The sequence below is a fragment of the Oncorhynchus gorbuscha genome, linkage group LG17 (assembly GCF_021184085.1).
Source record: "Oncorhynchus gorbuscha isolate QuinsamMale2020 ecotype Even-year linkage group LG17, OgorEven_v1.0, whole genome shotgun sequence".
NCBI lineage: Eukaryota > Metazoa > Chordata > Actinopteri > Salmoniformes > Salmonidae > Oncorhynchus > Oncorhynchus gorbuscha.
In genome coordinates, this window is record NC_060189.1 from 28,710,692 (window position 1) to 28,727,768 (window position 17,077).

A 17,077-nucleotide genomic window follows, 5' to 3' on the forward strand; every position below is an offset into this window, starting at 1 on the left:
GCAGTTTCTAATGCCAGTCTCCAAAGCGGAAAGATTATTTCAGAACAAACTACCTTGACTTCTATTTTGAAGGGGTAAGAAGTAGATGAGTGCTGAAGGTTAACAGTAAGAGAGAAGGAGAAGAATTGTCTTTGTTCACATTATGAACTTCTCCAGGGCCTAATTTACATGCATCAAAATCAGTAGACTCTGCAGTGACCCTGGCCTACAAATGAATCACATACTGACTATAGATGTAGCTTCTGAATGCATTCGCAAAATGAATTGTCTGTTTGGTTTCACACACTTTACATAAAAAATAAGAGTAGCCCAAAAGTGTAGGCAGGGGGTACCTAAAACAGAAAAACTGCACTGAGCTCTCTTTTAAGCCAAGGTTACTCATCTTTGGATCTTCTGGCAAAGGAGTCTATTGATTATGTTTGGCGGGATCTGTCGGGTCTGTGTACAAAGAGAGCTAAGGCAGAATTGTGTTCGGTATGTGGTCTGTGCTCACGTATTCACTGTTCAGTGTGCGTATTATGCTGATGCTGTGGTTTGTCTGGGTTGGCACTGTGATTGGGATCTCATGTGGTCTCACGTGGCATCAACTTAGTTAAAGGAAATCTGTGCATAAACAGTGAAATGTAACTAACTTTATTGGAGGAGTAAGTTCACCTTAACCTCCCCCCAAAAATAAAGAAAATGATGATGAAAAAATACATCAGTCTCATTTCATGCTCACTAATATACAGGTATAGTCAATCAATCAATCAATCAATCAATCACATGTATTTATAAAGCCCTTCTTACATCAGCTGTCACAAAGTGCTATACAGAAACCCAGCCTAAAACCCCAAACAGCAAGCAATGTAGAAGCACGGAGGAAGAAACTTTATTGTTACATTATTGCACAGAGGAAGAAAGTGCAAAGAAGCACACAGAAACCGTACACTCACCTGGATGTTTAGTTCTTAATAACAAAACCAGATGACTCTCAGCCATCCATTATTTGGAGTATTTCATCCCTGATTTACATCAAGCTGATAGGACAAGCCCCTACTAAACCAGCACGCGTTTGACTTTTTCTAAGCCATTGTGTATTTTCAGTCTGATACACCAATGATTTTGAGCTTGCATAGTGGGAAGATGAAGACAAGCTCCCTTGACATCTGCAGACAGACACAGGCCAACTGGTTAAGGGGGCACAGTGGGATGCGGGAGCGGAGATAAGAGTTCTGATGACACGCGACAGCTCTGCCCGCTGGCGATTGGCCTCATAGATCCAGCTTAAAAGAGATCAGGGAAGAGAGATTGTGCTGCTCCTGATGGCCAGGGGGGCTAGTGTGTGTGTGTTGACAAATGTAACAGAGCCAAAGAATGGGTGTGTATCAGTGTGTGTCTGTGTACAGTATCTTTCTGTGAGCCTGTGAACACATACATGTCCTTATGCTTTGGGGTACCTTCAAACAAAAACGTGGTGGTGGGGAGAAATGATTCCGTGAAACGCTGTTCTACGTTTTCAATTGAACTTTTCTGATGGATAGTGCAACACAACCATAGGCCCTGCCCCAACACATTGTTCCCATTGAAAAACATTGAGTTGTTCAGTTTTATGCATCAGTTTGTCTGGTTTGAAGGCATCCTTAGTTTTATGTGTGTGCATGGGAAAGTGTCCGATAATTTGTGGAATTTAGACTAGAGAATAGAGAATAAAATAATATAACCCTACTATCTTTTATCACCCTAGTTTATAGAGGGCCTACATTATATTCAGGTTCAACAACCTCATCAAGCACCACTTTACCTTCCAATGCAATTATAGGCTACAAGAGGACCGTACAGTTAATCTGAACAGGTCTTTAACGCAACATTCAAATTGTTGCTAATTTATGGCTAGTATCTAGGTCTATATGGGTTTCTAGGGAGGTTAATCTTAGTGGAGTTTGCAGTCGACACATCAAAAAGCAGACAAACACAGAAACAGATAAGTAGAGAGACAATTTGAGGATTAAGGGCGAGCAGAAAGGAAGAAGCACACAGTGAGGTAATTCTGCTGACAGACAGTGCACTGCTTGCTGTTTTCTTTTAGAGCACTATACTGTACAGTCTGCTCTGATATCGATTGTGCCCATTTCAGCAACACTAGGTATTCAGCAGTGTTGGGGTATCAGCAGTGTAGGGATTTCAGCAGTGTTATAATTTTAGCAGCGCTGGGATTTGTTTGCTAGATGTCCTGCTGCTGACAGTCATGTGTTGGCTCTGGAAGTTCCAGAGGCTGTCTAATGGAGGTGTGTGTGTGTGTGTGTGTGTGTGTGTGTGTGTGTGTGTGTGTGTGTGTGTGTGTGTGTGTGTGTGTGTGTGTGTGTGTGTGTGTGTGTGTGTGTGTGTGTGTGTGTGTGTGTGTGTGTGTGGTTACACAGCCCTTTAATTTGAGCATTTGGGGGTTTGTACAGTATGAAATATCTGCTATATGAATTGATGTGTTGGTGTTGACAGTAAGGGAAATGATTGTTTACTTCATTTAGATCTGTTATTCAGCCACTACACCCAGGCTTGAAGCACCAAGCCAGTAATAATCCGGGACAGGCAAGGGCAGAAGTCATGTTGGTAACACCCCCTTTCAGGCAATTTAAAATAAAAGTCTAACAGTAATTCAGCCATTTTTGTGGAATATTTTCCTGCTTCATATATTTACTGGCATAAATGTGACATTTTGAATCCTTAGGCATTATGTCACTCTTATGGCAGTGTTATGTTGGTTGTGTGTATGGCTTCCTCAAGTCAAGTGAAAAAGAAATACTGTCTGTTTAACTGAAGCTGGCAGGTTGACGGAGGATGTCTGCACATGTCCTGCTATGTGATTCATCAGCTGGACGCTTTGGGCTACTGTGTGAGTACGCTGACTAAATCCTCAATAGGGCAGCTCAATTATTGACCATTCATTAAGAGTCACTTCCAACGTCAGGGTGCATGCCTTCAGGATATCGTAAGATTCTGTATCATATCTATTTGAAATTTTACGGTTGTTAAACCTCTGCAATCTGTAACCTAAAGTAATAGGATAGGGTATCTACAAGATTTGTTGAAGCTCATGATAAGTATTTTTCATCGGACAGTTTGCAATGTCGAACTGAAATGCCATTAATACGGTAACTCATGGGAACCTGCAAGAAAAACATGTTCAGTACAAGAGGACACCTTCGAATGGGAGCGAAATCCGATTGTGTGCTCAAAGTTTTGAGAGTATAACTCTTTCTGTGATTTTGACAATATCACCATGGAAAAGCATGAGAATAACAAGAATACAGTAAAATGTTAAAATGTATTAATTGGAAAAATACATGCCTTTATGATTGTATTGTGTGTGGTATATCATCATAAAGTAAATGTAACGTTTTGTGCCACATTTCTTTATATTCCAAATGTGTGTACAACACAGTAACAAATCCCACTAAACTACATATTTACTTACGATAGAAAATGCAATGGCATGGTACACAGTACTAAAATAGAAAGAGAAACAGTGATGTGACCAAGAAAAATATCTCACTATTTGATTATAGGATCGAGTTGAGTCAAAGAGAAACGAACAGAGACAACCTTGTCCATATGAACTGATTTGTGAACTTTTATTACAATTTGTATTTTAAGCATGCTTATTAACTATTTATGAACTAATTAAACAATTCAGGAACCATTTATTATGAGGACATGTAATCATATATACATAATGAATAACAGCTTTATATTGTGCATTAGCTTCAATGTTAACAATTGATGTAATACTGTTTATAAGCAGTTTATAAGCAGAGCTTTAAACAAAGTGTTACCTGTTGGACTTGATATGACTACATTAGAAGCACTTACAGTTTGGTCCAAAATTATTGACACCCTTGATAACGATGCCGGTATAAAATAATCATTCAAATACTGAGCTATGTTGTATGCAAAAAATGGTCATCTTATTATTTTATAATAATACAATTAATCAGAGAAACAGATTTTGGTTAACAACTAATAGAATTGTTTTTCTCTCAAAAAGGTAAGGGTCAAAATGATTGACACCCCTGTTTTCAAAACCTTTCAATACCTCACCTTGGGAGGATAACGGCACTGAGACTTAGATTCCTCCATACAGAATCTTTCCAGATCCTTGATATCCTTCATCGACACTTATGGACTGCCCTCTTCAATTCAAACCACAGAATCTCAATGGGTTTCAAGTCAGGAGACTGAAATAGTCAATGCAAAATAATGTCTTTGTGGCCAATTAACAATTTATTTGTGGATTTGGCTTGTGCTTATTGTCTTGGTTATCATCCACTTGCGGCCAAGTTTCAGTCTCCTGGCAGAGGCAACCAGGTTTTTACTAAAATGTCTGGGGAACAATTAAGTACCTTACTGTGATTTTAAAAAATTAAAATGGCCAAAAATAAACAAAAATAGCTTCTTAGCGAAGAACAATTTCTCAACTAAGAATTTTGAATGGACGGTCTGGGAGTGGTCTGAGTGGGAAGGGAAAAACGGAAATTGAAATGTTATTAGCAGAGAGGTTTGGAACTCTATTTCTTACTGATCTATTCACACATTTACCGTATGGTGATGTCACCATGGAAGGCCAAAACTCCATCCCACAAAAACTGTCCGAAATTTTAGGTGACCCTTTGAAACAGCTCATACACTAAAAGGACATGATCATAATTTTCCCAATTTCACTGTTTTACTCCAACCTCATAGAGTGGAAATATAAAACAGAAAAATGTCCTAGTCCAAATGCATGTAAATGCCTGGAGTTTGCTAAATGGCATTGGCACTTGGATTGGAACCAGTGCTTTGGTCAGATGACATGAAAATAGAGCTCTTTGGCCCCATACCTACTGTAAAATATGGGTGGTGGATCTTTGCTTGTCCTGGGGGCCATTTCTTAAAGCATATAACATGCATACAATATAGCTCAATATTTAAATTATTTATTTTATAGTTGTTTTTTCTCATCTTTATCAATGGTGTCAATCATTTCCAACTCCACTGTATGCATCTGGGTCCTTTGATCTGCATCAGAGAAAAAAAGCTACATTGCATATAAAATGGTGACAACAGGAAATCACATACTTGAGTCATTAGGAGTCATAACTCTATGATAGATAACAGTGATATTAAATATTGGCACACAGTACATTCCTGCAAGCCTTACTCACTGTCTATTCACTGTCCTCTGTCACAGTGTCTTTGAGCCTACGGTAGGAAGTGATAGGAAGTGATCCTTCATCCATCCCTGAACTTATGGTGAGTCTAGATGTGTACTGCCGGAACCTGCAGGATCAACACTCATTTGTGTAGATCTGTGTTCACTGTGTGATGACAAAATGGTGCAACATGACTGTACGGTCTTTATTTCCAACTTATGAATTTGATCCAATTAAATCGTAAGATAATGAAGAGCATGATATAGGTTAATAATGGAACAAAAACAGGAAATGGTTGTCTGTGCTTTCTTATACAGGAGTCTTCAATACAGGGTTATAACTAGGAGTTGGTAACTATTTTTTGTGTTGACTGAATTATGGCAGTTGGTTTCTTGGAGGTTCAAATAGAAGTTAGAGAAAGCACCAGTGTTTTTATGTATTTATGTAACTATAAGATCCTTACATCACTATAAACAATCAATTGTTAAATGTTAACCTCTTTACAAGTATAATCTCTCAAACAAATTACAATTCAACTAGAAGTTAGTAATCATTTACCTGGGTATCTCCTCGTAATGAATGTGCCTACAAAAGAAAGCAACCATATTGACTCCAGCGCATGCCACAGCTCCATGTAACCAAACTCACACACATAAAAGCACACAGATCATCAGTCCTGGGTCAGCTGTGTAAAGTGAATCCTGTCTCCTTGCAAAGTGAATATTTTGTATTCATTTGGACGGGACCATGTCCTTTATGACTGGTTCTCTGTTCAGGTAGGTGGCCCAGTAGACCAGGTTAAAACCACTGAAGAGCACAGGGAACATAATCCGGGACATACGGTCGATTTTGCTGACGCTGTTGAAGGTCTTCTTGTTCTGCTCGGGCTTGACCTCTGGCTTGGCCTTGTTGGGGTCAGAGGTGGCACTCTTGGAGATGGTGGGCATACCACCTTGGTCCTTGATGATATTTGGAGCGTAGTTTGCCACGGCAACAGCGTAGGCATTGTTCTTCTTCGTGACGGATGCCTCCTTCTTCTGTTGTAGGAGAGAAATAAAATACACATTAGAGATTGGTTGTAATTAATTACTGGCTGTAATACAATGAGAGACACTACAAGCCAGAGGTAATACTACTGTGAAAGCTAACTGACCCTTCAAGTGTTTGATTGTTACTAGATCATTGCATTTGTTTTCTCAATGCCTCTCACACAGCTAAAAGCTCATCTCAAGGCACAATACCCAGACACCATAATGTGTTTGAAATGATTCTTCTGATTTGAAAATGGAGCATCTGTTGTACAGTAGCTTTTTCACAGTAATTATGATTCTGCCTTTAACCATCTATGATGTATTACCAAAAAAGTGTATAATCTGCTAAATTGCCTGTTAAGCCTTATGGAGTTTCCTTTCAATATCAATTTGGATTGAAATGAACAGTAACCTTGAGGTCCTTACGGAGTGTGAATCTCTTTGAAGTCTCTCATGACCATTCTAATTGGCCTCACTTATCAAATCTGTATTATGGCAGGATATGTCTAAGGTTTCAACCAGTTCAGTAGTTAAGTTGAAGTAAAAGCACACCCATCACTGTCGCTGTCACATACATTCCTCTGAGTATGTGAGTTGTGGGAAGAAAGTGTAATTATCAAAAAATGTGGCAAAGAAATTCACTTTATATCCTGAATACAAAGCGTTATGTTTGGGGCAAATCCAACACAACACTAAGTACCACTCTTAATTTTTTCAAGCATGGTTGTGGCTGCATCATGTTATGGGTATGCTTGTCATCGGCAAAGACTAGGGAGTTTAATAGGGGGGGGGGGACGGAATAGAGCTAAGCATAGGCAAAATTCTAGAGGAATATCTGGTGCAATCTGCTTTCCAACAGACACTGGGAGATGAATTCACCTTTCAGCAGATCAATAACCTAAAACACAAGGCCAAATTTACACTGGAGTTGCCTACCAAGATGACATTGAATGTTCCTGAACTGCCTAGTTACAGTTTTGACTTAAATCGGCTTGAACATCAAGATAAGCAATAATCAACAACCAACTTGATGTGGCTTGAATAATTTTTATGCAAATATTGAATAATATGCTAATATTGTACAATTCAGCTGTGCAAAGCTCTTAGAAACGTACCCAGAAAGACAGCCATAATCACTGCCAAAGGTGATTCTAATATGTACTGACTCAGGGGTGTGAATACTTATGTAAATGACATATTTCTGTATGAAATGTTCAATACATTTGCAAAAATGTCTAAAAACATGTTTTCACTTTGTCATTATTGGGTACTGTGTGTAGGTCGGTGAGAAAAAAAAATCAATTTAATCCCATTTTGAATTCAGGCTGCAACACAACAAAATGTGGAATAAGCAAAGGGGTATGAATACTTTCCGAAGGCACTGTAACTGTATCAACCATGTCCTACTTGAGAGATCACAGATCATTTGTGCGTTTCACCTCTGCTTTTGAAGCACCAACATGCAGCTCCTCATCTCATTTTATCTTCCTTTCTTTCTTTCATCCCTCCCTCTCTTTTAATAAGGTATCGCTTCAGATGCAATATCTCAACATGGATATTCAGGCAAACACTTCTGAGTATTAGAGAGCCTGGCTTGCTTTGAATATAATATATTTATTTATATGCTTCATAGGTAGGTCTTTGCATCTCCTTTACATTTATCTCTGCAATGCCATGGGGCTGTAGAATCTGTACATTAACCGAATGTATGACATTGTTCAGATTTGTATTTGTCTTGACAGCCGTTGATCACTTGTTCTGCACATACCTCTTCTTGCATTACTGAATGAAAACTGCTATTAGTGAGTACAGTACCATGATAAAGATGCAGTGTTAACTCAAATGTAGGATTGCATGTGACATTCAATTTAATGAACAGCAATATAGGACTGTCAGTGGTCAGTGGGGTTGCCCTGGTTACCTTGACGTTGACCACACTTTTGCCGTCCCAGGCCCAGCCTCTTTTAGTGAAGTAGTTGACTGTAGCAAACTCGATGAGGGCAGAGAACACGAAGGCGTAGCATACTGCGATGAACCAATCCATGGCCGTGGCGTAGGCCACCTTCGGCAGAGAGTTACGGGCACTGATACTGAGAGTCGTCATAGTGAGCACAGTGGTCACACCTGTGTCATCACAATAAGAGAAACGTGATCACCATCGAAATCACAAATGTTGACAATTCATTTCAATGATTAATACTAGTAATTCCATCTGCAGTAAGTGAAGAGTACTGTAGTTCTTTCCTTGTTCACTTGTATTTCCATGTGTAACATAAAATGGTATTTCCATCCACAATGACAATCGATTATTCATGTGGATGATTCCCCGGTAGGCTAAGTATTCCCACATGTAGTGGCAAACACCTCTATGTGTGTTGAATGAAGCATTCTTTCAAGATGTAACTACTGTGTCTGCTGTTACTGTGAAAACCTGGGGAAAACTCCTCACGTGCGAGCATTACAAAGCAAATGCCCATCCCCATACCATGCACAAAAATTAGGGCTGTCAAATTATTACAATAATTTAATAGAGTTAATGGCCCTAAAGAAAGCTTTTTCCACAAAAAAACTGTGCATTGAGTTGCAGGCATACTATGCATTGATTGGGGACAGAAACACAAAATTAGACTGTTTTAATTTAATTTTCACAGTAAACACAAAAGTCACTAACATACAGCTTACTAACACTCCCAATGGTTAAGTAAGCCTACTCCATCTTATCAATATTCTTACACACACACACACACACACACACACACACACACACACACACACACACACACACACACACACACACACACACACACACACACACACACACACACACACACACACACACACACACACACACACACACACACACACACACACACACACACACACACACACACACACACACACACACACACACACACACAGCTTTAAGTACTGTTAAGGCTTCAAACATTCTAAATGAGTGTGACTATAGGAAAAAAGAGCGGGCTCTATGGATACAAAGTACAAATAGCTTTTAAACTTGTCTAACAATGTTATGAAAGCACTGTTACCATCTGTACTGTTCAGATAACTTTACACCCATAGGCCTATACACTCTCCCTCCTACACCCTCCTCTCACTCTTCATTTTGCAAGGCTCAGTGCCCGGGGAGAGCAGATTTTGAACATTTTAGGCCATTCCGTTGGTCCTTCAGAAATCTCCATTCACCCAGGAAACGGGCCAGGCAAATCGAACTCTCCCACTTAATCCCGTTCTCATACACATCCTCTCTTACACACACACAAAAGCATCTCTTTGAGTAGCCTATTCATTTACATTTACATTTAAGTCATTTAGCAGACGCTCTTATCCAGAGCGACTTACATAGTGTAGGTCAGAGACACAGAGCATAAATATAGACTCTCTCTACTGGAGTCAGGCTGAACTCTCCCCATACACCATACAGGAGTCATACACCAACACTACAACTGCACTGAAACAGTCTCTACACACACTGTCGCCCTACCTACCACGCATAGCAACACACACAAACACGCACAACACATAGTAATTGCAAACAACCCCAGTCAGTCTATGTGAGGCAGAAAAACTGCAGTAACAACCCCAGTCAGTCTATGTGAGGGAGAAAACTGCAGTAACAACCCCAGTCAGTCTATGTGAGGGAGAAAACTGCAGTAACAACCCCAGTCAGTCTATGTGAGGGAGAAAAACTGCAGTAACAACCCCAGTCAGTCTATGTGAGGGAGAAAAACTGCAGTAACAACCCCAGTCAGTCTATGTGAGGGAGAAAAACTGCAGTAACAACCCCAGTCAGTCTATGTGAGGGAGAAAAACTGCAGTAACAACCCCAGTCAGTCTATGTGAGGGAGAAAAACTGCAGTAACAACCCCAGTCAGTCTATGTGAGGGAGAAAAACTGCAGTAACAACCCCAGTCAGTCTATGTGAGGGAGAAAACTGCAGTAACAACCCCAGTCAGTCTATGTGAGGGAGAAAAACTGCAGTAACAACCCCAGTCAGTCTATGTGAGGGAGAAAAACTGCAGTAACAACCCCAGTCAGTCTATGTGAGGGAGAAAAACTGCAGTAACATGCTGTTCCTCTGACACACACACACACACAGACACACACACGCACGCACGCACGCACACACACACACACACACACACACACACACACACACACACACACACACACACACACACACACGCGCGCGCATGCACTGAGACCACAGTAACCTCTGCCCCTCACACACGTTGTGGGATCAGGGGAGTCAGGGGGCTCAACAGCCATATTTACATATCTCTCTCCAGGATCATTCCAACATGTCACAATAGTGGAAACTCCCCCCAGCTTACACCGATCAATAGCTTTTAAATCCATGACAGTGATTGTGCAAGTCCACCATTTTTGGAAGATTGGGACACAGCCATAGCAATATCTCTTTTACACCCTTCCTTGGTTTGGAGTGTTTTAAGGTGTAGACAATAGACTTGCCTGGCTATGATCCCCCACAATCCCCAAGTTTATTTCCCCTTCCATGTTATTCCAGATCAGTTCTGGGCAAGATCCAAAATGGCACCCTATTGCCACTATTCCTTATTTCCTATGCATGGAATAGGATGTGATTTCAGATTTGTCCCTGGAGTGAATAAAACACATTGTAATGTTACTGAAGTTCATAGAAACACTCAGTTAGAGTTTAGGCTTAAAGGTCATGACTCAAGGGTCAAGGGTAAGAGGTGAAGTTGTCTGTCCGTTAGGCGCTGTTGGTCTGGAGGATGGTAAGGTTGGGAATATGTGTTGTAGTGGCGGAGCTGGAGGTCGTCTTGGGGTCATCCTTGGAGTCGTCGTTCCCAGGATGCAGTGGGTGTGTTATTGTTAGGGTCAGCTTACTTAGACCTTAGACTTAGACTATTCCTTTTCGTGATGTATTGATGTCTCTACCTCCTTGCCCTTTGTGCTGTTGTCTGTGCACAATAATGTTTGCACAATGTTTTGTGCTGCTACCATGTTGTGATGCTGCCATATTGTTGTCATGTTATGTTGCTACCATGTTGAAGTCATGTTGTGTTGCTAGCATGCTGTGTTGTCTTAGGTCTCTCTTTATGTTATCTTGTGGTATCTCCCTTGTCATGATGTGTGTTTTGTCCTAAAAAAAATGTTTTATCCAAGTCCCCGTCCCCTCAGGAAGCCTTTTGCCTTTTGGTAGGCCGTCATTGTAAATAAGAATGCCTGGTTAAATAAAGGTTAAATAAATAAAAATATTTAAAAAAATGTCAGTTCTTCCTGTGGTCAAGTAACATAACTAGCTAGCTAAATATATTTTGTTATCAAACCCCCAAAAATAGTCGCTCGCAAGTGGCCCGTGACTTGCGCACATATCTGCGGCAGAAAGAAAAACAGCTCTGGTAATATTGGGCATCATTTTTAAATGATTTTGGCTAGAGGCACAAGGTCTTCTGAGATGTAAAGGGGTTTCATGTTAAGGCGCAAGCATTGACTAGGTCATGTCTAGATGGGGTACAATTTGTCAATATTATGTCAAAAGTAGTTTTTAGATAACCCTACGTTATTTACCCTGCTGCATAAATTCTCAGAAACCTAATATGACAAGTCAATTTTGACAAAATATGTGTCCCTTCTAGAAACACCCATTGACCGCCTTGATCACATCGACAGCATCATTGCATTTTAGTACACCCTAAGTACATTCATTTCCAATGGAACGCTGTGTTTGCCTTGCAGCATTGCTACGAAGACGCAGTTGCAGTTCGTTCTGTGTGGTGCATAACGTTGGATTTATCGAATGTATTCATCAAACTGTATGTGTAGACGGCTTGACAGAAATGGTAGCAGAAGGTGAATGTTGATCTTATGTTTCACACATATGATGATGCTGCGTACCATGTTGTGCAAAAACGCTGTTGGTGGGATCGATGTGTTAAGATTCTGTGCAGTGAAGATATAAAGATGTGATTAATGGCGTCCCAAAAATGTACGCCGATAAGCATGTCACGAGTTAAACGCGTTATTAACGCGTTTACTTTGACAGTCCTAACAAAAATAGTCTTTATATAACACAGTCACGATATATAGATAAATATCTGGAAAAATATGTTTTACTGTTCAATTATCTCAAGTCAAAGGTGAGCTGTTTGTCATGACCTTTTATGATGTCTAGCACATCATTTCTATGATGTGTTTAAGAAGGCATTTCGGCAGTGCAGTTCAAGTAAAGTATTACCAACAAGCTGATATGAAGTACTCGGCATGGTGCATAAAGACTATAAGGTGCTGGAGGACATGCGGGAATCCCACCCTATCAAACCACTCCAATGCTTTGAGAGGATAATGTGTTTTCCTTTTGATGTTGCATCACTCCAGACCTGTACTCCTACATACACGGGAATACACACAGAAATAACACAGACATCCACCATGTTTCCTCCGCTTCCTTGAGTTTCCTCGTAAATAATCAATAGGTGTCTCTCCCCCTCAAGTCCCTGTTCTATGAATTCAGTCAAAGCAAATACAAAGCATCTTCCTGTCTCTTTATTAATTCCCTGGCCTCATCATTTTCAGAGAGAAAAAATACACTTCGATTACTGCATTGCAGGTGAAGGTGAGAGGATAAACAAATCTGGAAAACATGTTTTCCATTGACAATCTACACATTGTCATTGTGTACTCTAAACATGCAGACACAGGCATGTAAATAGACAACGAGTTATCATTCTTTCCTTCAAACCTCTGACTAAGATGACATTGACATTGAAATAATGGGTGTTTGTTCCCCACATGGCTGCTGATGGATAGGTTTTTTTGTGGCTTTTTGTCATTGCATTTGAGGAAACATGAAACTACATCAAACAACATACCGCAGGCTAAAAGGGTAAAATAACAATCCTCCGATTGCGAGGATAAAACGCCCTGTGGGGATATGCTTTGGAGGCTAGAAGTGGTGACTACATAAATAATTTAACCAGAACACCACCACAGAGCCAGATCTCATAGAACTGAGACAACAAGGAACACAGTTCTAAAAGGAACACTTTTCCTTAGATGGCCTTTGCTGAAAATCTGCATTATAGCGCAATTTATTTCCGATTGAGCCAATATATGCACCGTTTACTGTAAATGCAGTCTCCGCAAACACGAGAACAATGCCTTTAAATTTCAATTGCACTACAGCGCAGATCTTCAGTGCTATGGATTGAATCAAGCCGTTAATGTTACAGTGTACTTGTGAGATATTTTTTAGGAGTTTGTCGAACATCATTGTTTATGTTACTCTTTCCTAGCTACCACAGTGTTACAAGTTACAGTGTGCCTTTAAAGAGCAACTGAAAGCAATAAATAACTTCTCTGGTAGAAAACGGACATTGTGGCATCGACATTAGTCAGAAACAATTATTGTACTGTCAAAATGTACTACAAAGTCTAAATAGGATCATTTTCGTCATAAAGTCTCATCCAAAACTGAGATTTGCGAGATAATTACAAAAACAATTGTTTGTCACAGAATGAAGGGTACCGTAACAGTTTTCCTTGGGTTGGGTTTATTTCAATCCTGCCCACATGCCCACGGCTGGCAGCACCCAAGTAATCATCAATTCGGAGTGCAGCTGCACGGGACCCGATCGTAATGCCCATGGTCCATTTGGTTTGACATTCGATATCCCTATGGGGCTAGTTAGGGACCATCAGTAAAAGTACATTAGACAATCTTTTAAATGTCAATAGCTCCAAATTTCAATGACTTAAAAAACTCAAACCAACTATACATTTTAGAAATTAATATGCAAATATTGAAAGCATTTAATGAGACAACTAAAGATATGCAACCTGAACATATTGTGTAATTTATTGACGGTCCCTAACTAGCCACAGAGCTAGGCTATTCAAAGTCAAATCAACTTTCACATGGTCGCACACCAGCCGGCTGAAGCTAATTGGTGAAAGAAGTTGGTTAGCTTGCTAGCTAGTCTAGCCTACTTCCAGACAAGACCTGGTTAGGTTATCTGGAAGGGTGAATAACTAACTGTGTACTGTTTTGGCAGAGCGAATGTACCATCGCTTCCCACGTTCGAACACACAAAAGAGACACCCACATCAAAGCACGCCTCGTTATCACTGGCATTTCATAATGAGGATAATTGAAACCGAGGCTAGATCAGGTTCAGATCCCCTTTCAAGCATATTCATAACAACTTCATGAAACCTGTTCACTCTTTCAGTGTAGAATATGCCAAATCCCAATGAAAAGAAGGAGCAGTCACCACAGTTCTTTGGCCCCTCTAGAAAGCTGGATTTAACAGCTATTATCTGAATATGAAATGTTTAATAACCTTGCATGAATAGCTAGACCAGGGTTTCCCAAGCTCGGACCTTAGGACCCCAAGGGATGCACGTTTTGGTTTTTGCCTTAGCACTACACAGCGGATTCAAATAATAATCTAATCATCAAGCTTTGATCATTTGAATGTGTTTTGTAGTGTAATGGCAAAAACCAAAACGTGCACTCCTTGGGGTCCTGAGGACCAAGTTTAGGAAATGCTGAGCTAGACTGTCTCAATGAGTGATATTCATGAGAATTATCATTGAACATGTTTAGAATAGTTATCAATCTGTTTGATGCACTAGAAGACTGAGGGAGAATTGTGAAAAAAATTAAAAGTATAGACAGAAAATCCTGCAGGTGTTGAATTTGCATGGTGAGTTGACCCCAAAATGTAAACAATAAGAAAAAGAAAGGACTCATAATATAGAAGTATTCAAAGGAAAACAAATAGATGGATATACTATTTCCCAAAACTTTAGAAACTATTCTACAATAATTTAAACCAACAACAATGCATGTAAAGACAAAACTGCAAAAGTTATGTTGTCTGTTATGTTGGCAACCACGGCATTTAGAGTAGCTGATCTTTAATATGCCTGTGGTCTGTGTTTACATTGAGGGCTAAAGTGGCAGTTTGATGTTAAGTCAACTTAAAAGCCATGAATTTGCTCCTCTAAAAGGCTTTTTAAAAACCATTCCAGTTCCCGTAATGTTAAACCATTCAACTGATACAGAACATAATCTTCATGTCATTAAGGTTGTGAATACAAGGACTGGCTCTGAATACATGGAACTGCAATGCATAAGTAGCACTGAATAAATTAGGGGAATCTACATTATGGGGCAGACGGAGAGAGTGTATAGAAGCCCCAGTTTAGAGACCGACAGGTCCCTGACATTTCCAAATAGGATATACGGGTCTGGGCTTTTATTTATTTTTTCTGTGGGTCGACTGGGCTTCTTGTGATAAGCATGCTGTGATGCTCTGATATTGTTAGCCTGCTCAGGGATAGGAGTGTATGTGCAGCATGTGACTTACTGTATCTGACCATTTGACCAGGCTGTTATTTAAGAGCAGGTGTTTGGCCTGACTGTAGAGTAACAGGTGTTTGAACTAGCTAAGGTGGAATGCATTTTATCTGACAAGGGCTGATTGACTAGAAAAATGGAACATATGACGTGTTTGACTTGACCATCAATATGTTTGACCTGAACATTGAGGAGCAGAGACTTCCAGTGGAATAATATGTTTTACTTGACTACATAGGCAAACATGTTCAGCTTGACTAAAGACAAAATCACATATGAGACGTTGCAAACATGGCACCGTTGTGGTAGTATTCGCTATTTGCTGTGATCAAGTAATTGTGTGAGAAAGTGCTTACCAAAGACAGTTCTGGCGGGTACAGACTCTCGGTTGAGCCAGAAGGAGACCTGGGAGAGGATGACGGTCATGATGCAGGGCAGGTAAGTCTGGATCACAAAGTAGCCAATCTTCCTCTTCAGGTGGAAGTGGGCTGTCATGACGGTGTACTCACCTACAGACAGGGAAGAAGCAGAACAAATACAGGTGAGAGTGTGGAGTGATAATTGTATTTTTTTAAATATTGGTTCAGGAGATTGTTGTCTCTGCTTGGTGTTGCTGCTCAGATCCAATAATGGGTACTGGTGTAGACTCATCAACTAGAAAACACACACTCACAGGTTACTATTACTAGTGAGTGTGGGTTTTCATTTTCCAGTTGATGTTTCCTTTCCAACCCTTCACCGAAATACTTTTCTTTAAAAGACTATTTGATTCGAGCACACCATTTTTGGATTATTCTGGTCTAGACTCACCTGTGCTTGATTTAATGGTCTCTGTCCCGACAGTTTGGCCCTGAAGGTGATACTGGTTCAGTCTGGACCCATCTCCTGCTACCTCCACTGACGCTGATGCATTTCGAGTCCAAATGTACGTCACTTCAGCCATTGTGTAAGCATCTGCAGAAAGTAATAAAGGTCAATAAGTCTGTACAATAAGTCTGGCGCAACAGCTGATTGGCAAATGTACTCTAAATTGATTAATTGTAAATGTGACTAAACTAAACAAAAGTAAGAAGAAACTGTACTATGAAACAAAGATAAATTATATAAAGGATGATAAAAAAAAGTTTTGGAGCACATTAAAAGAAATTTGGGGCAAAAAGGCGAACTCAGCTACATACTGTACTTCATTGAATCAGATAGCTCATTCATCACAAAACCCTCTGATATTGCCAACTACTTTAATGACTTTTTCATTGGCAAGATTAGCAAACTTAGGCATGACATGCCAACAACAAACTCTGAACCTTCAAAGCCAAACATAGCCATCCAAATACACCTCTGCTGTCTTCAACCAGGATCTCAGCGATCACTGCCTCATTGCCTGCGTCCGTAATGGGTCTGCGGTCAAACGACCATCACTCATTACGGTCTCCCTAAAACACTTCAGCAAGCAGGGCTTTCTAAATTTACCTGGCCCGGGTATCCGAGAAGGATATTGACCCCCTTCTGTCAGT

The 17,077-nt window shown here is 40.2% G+C and overlaps 1 protein-coding gene across 2 annotated transcripts in view; it reads right to left on the reverse strand.

Annotated features, from left to right (window-relative positions):
• Window positions 1-4,975: 4,975 nt before the first annotated feature.
• The window catches only part of LOC124002086 (gamma-aminobutyric acid receptor subunit alpha-2-like), a 42,646-nt gene continuing 30,544 nt past the window's right edge, over window positions 4,976-17,077 (reverse strand). For both annotated transcript variants that reach the window (XM_046309349.1, XM_046309350.1), the window contains exons 7-10: window positions 16,374-16,517; window positions 15,920-16,072; window positions 8,118-8,320; window positions 4,976-6,202 (exon numbers count right to left, since the gene is read on the reverse strand). In XM_046309349.1, the coding sequence (XP_046165305.1) occupies window positions 5,897-6,202; window positions 8,118-8,320; window positions 15,920-16,072; window positions 16,374-16,517 (806 nt within the window). In that variant the 3' untranslated portion in view covers window positions 4,976-5,896. The remainder of the gene's footprint in view (window positions 6,203-8,117; window positions 8,321-15,919; window positions 16,073-16,373; window positions 16,518-17,077) is intronic.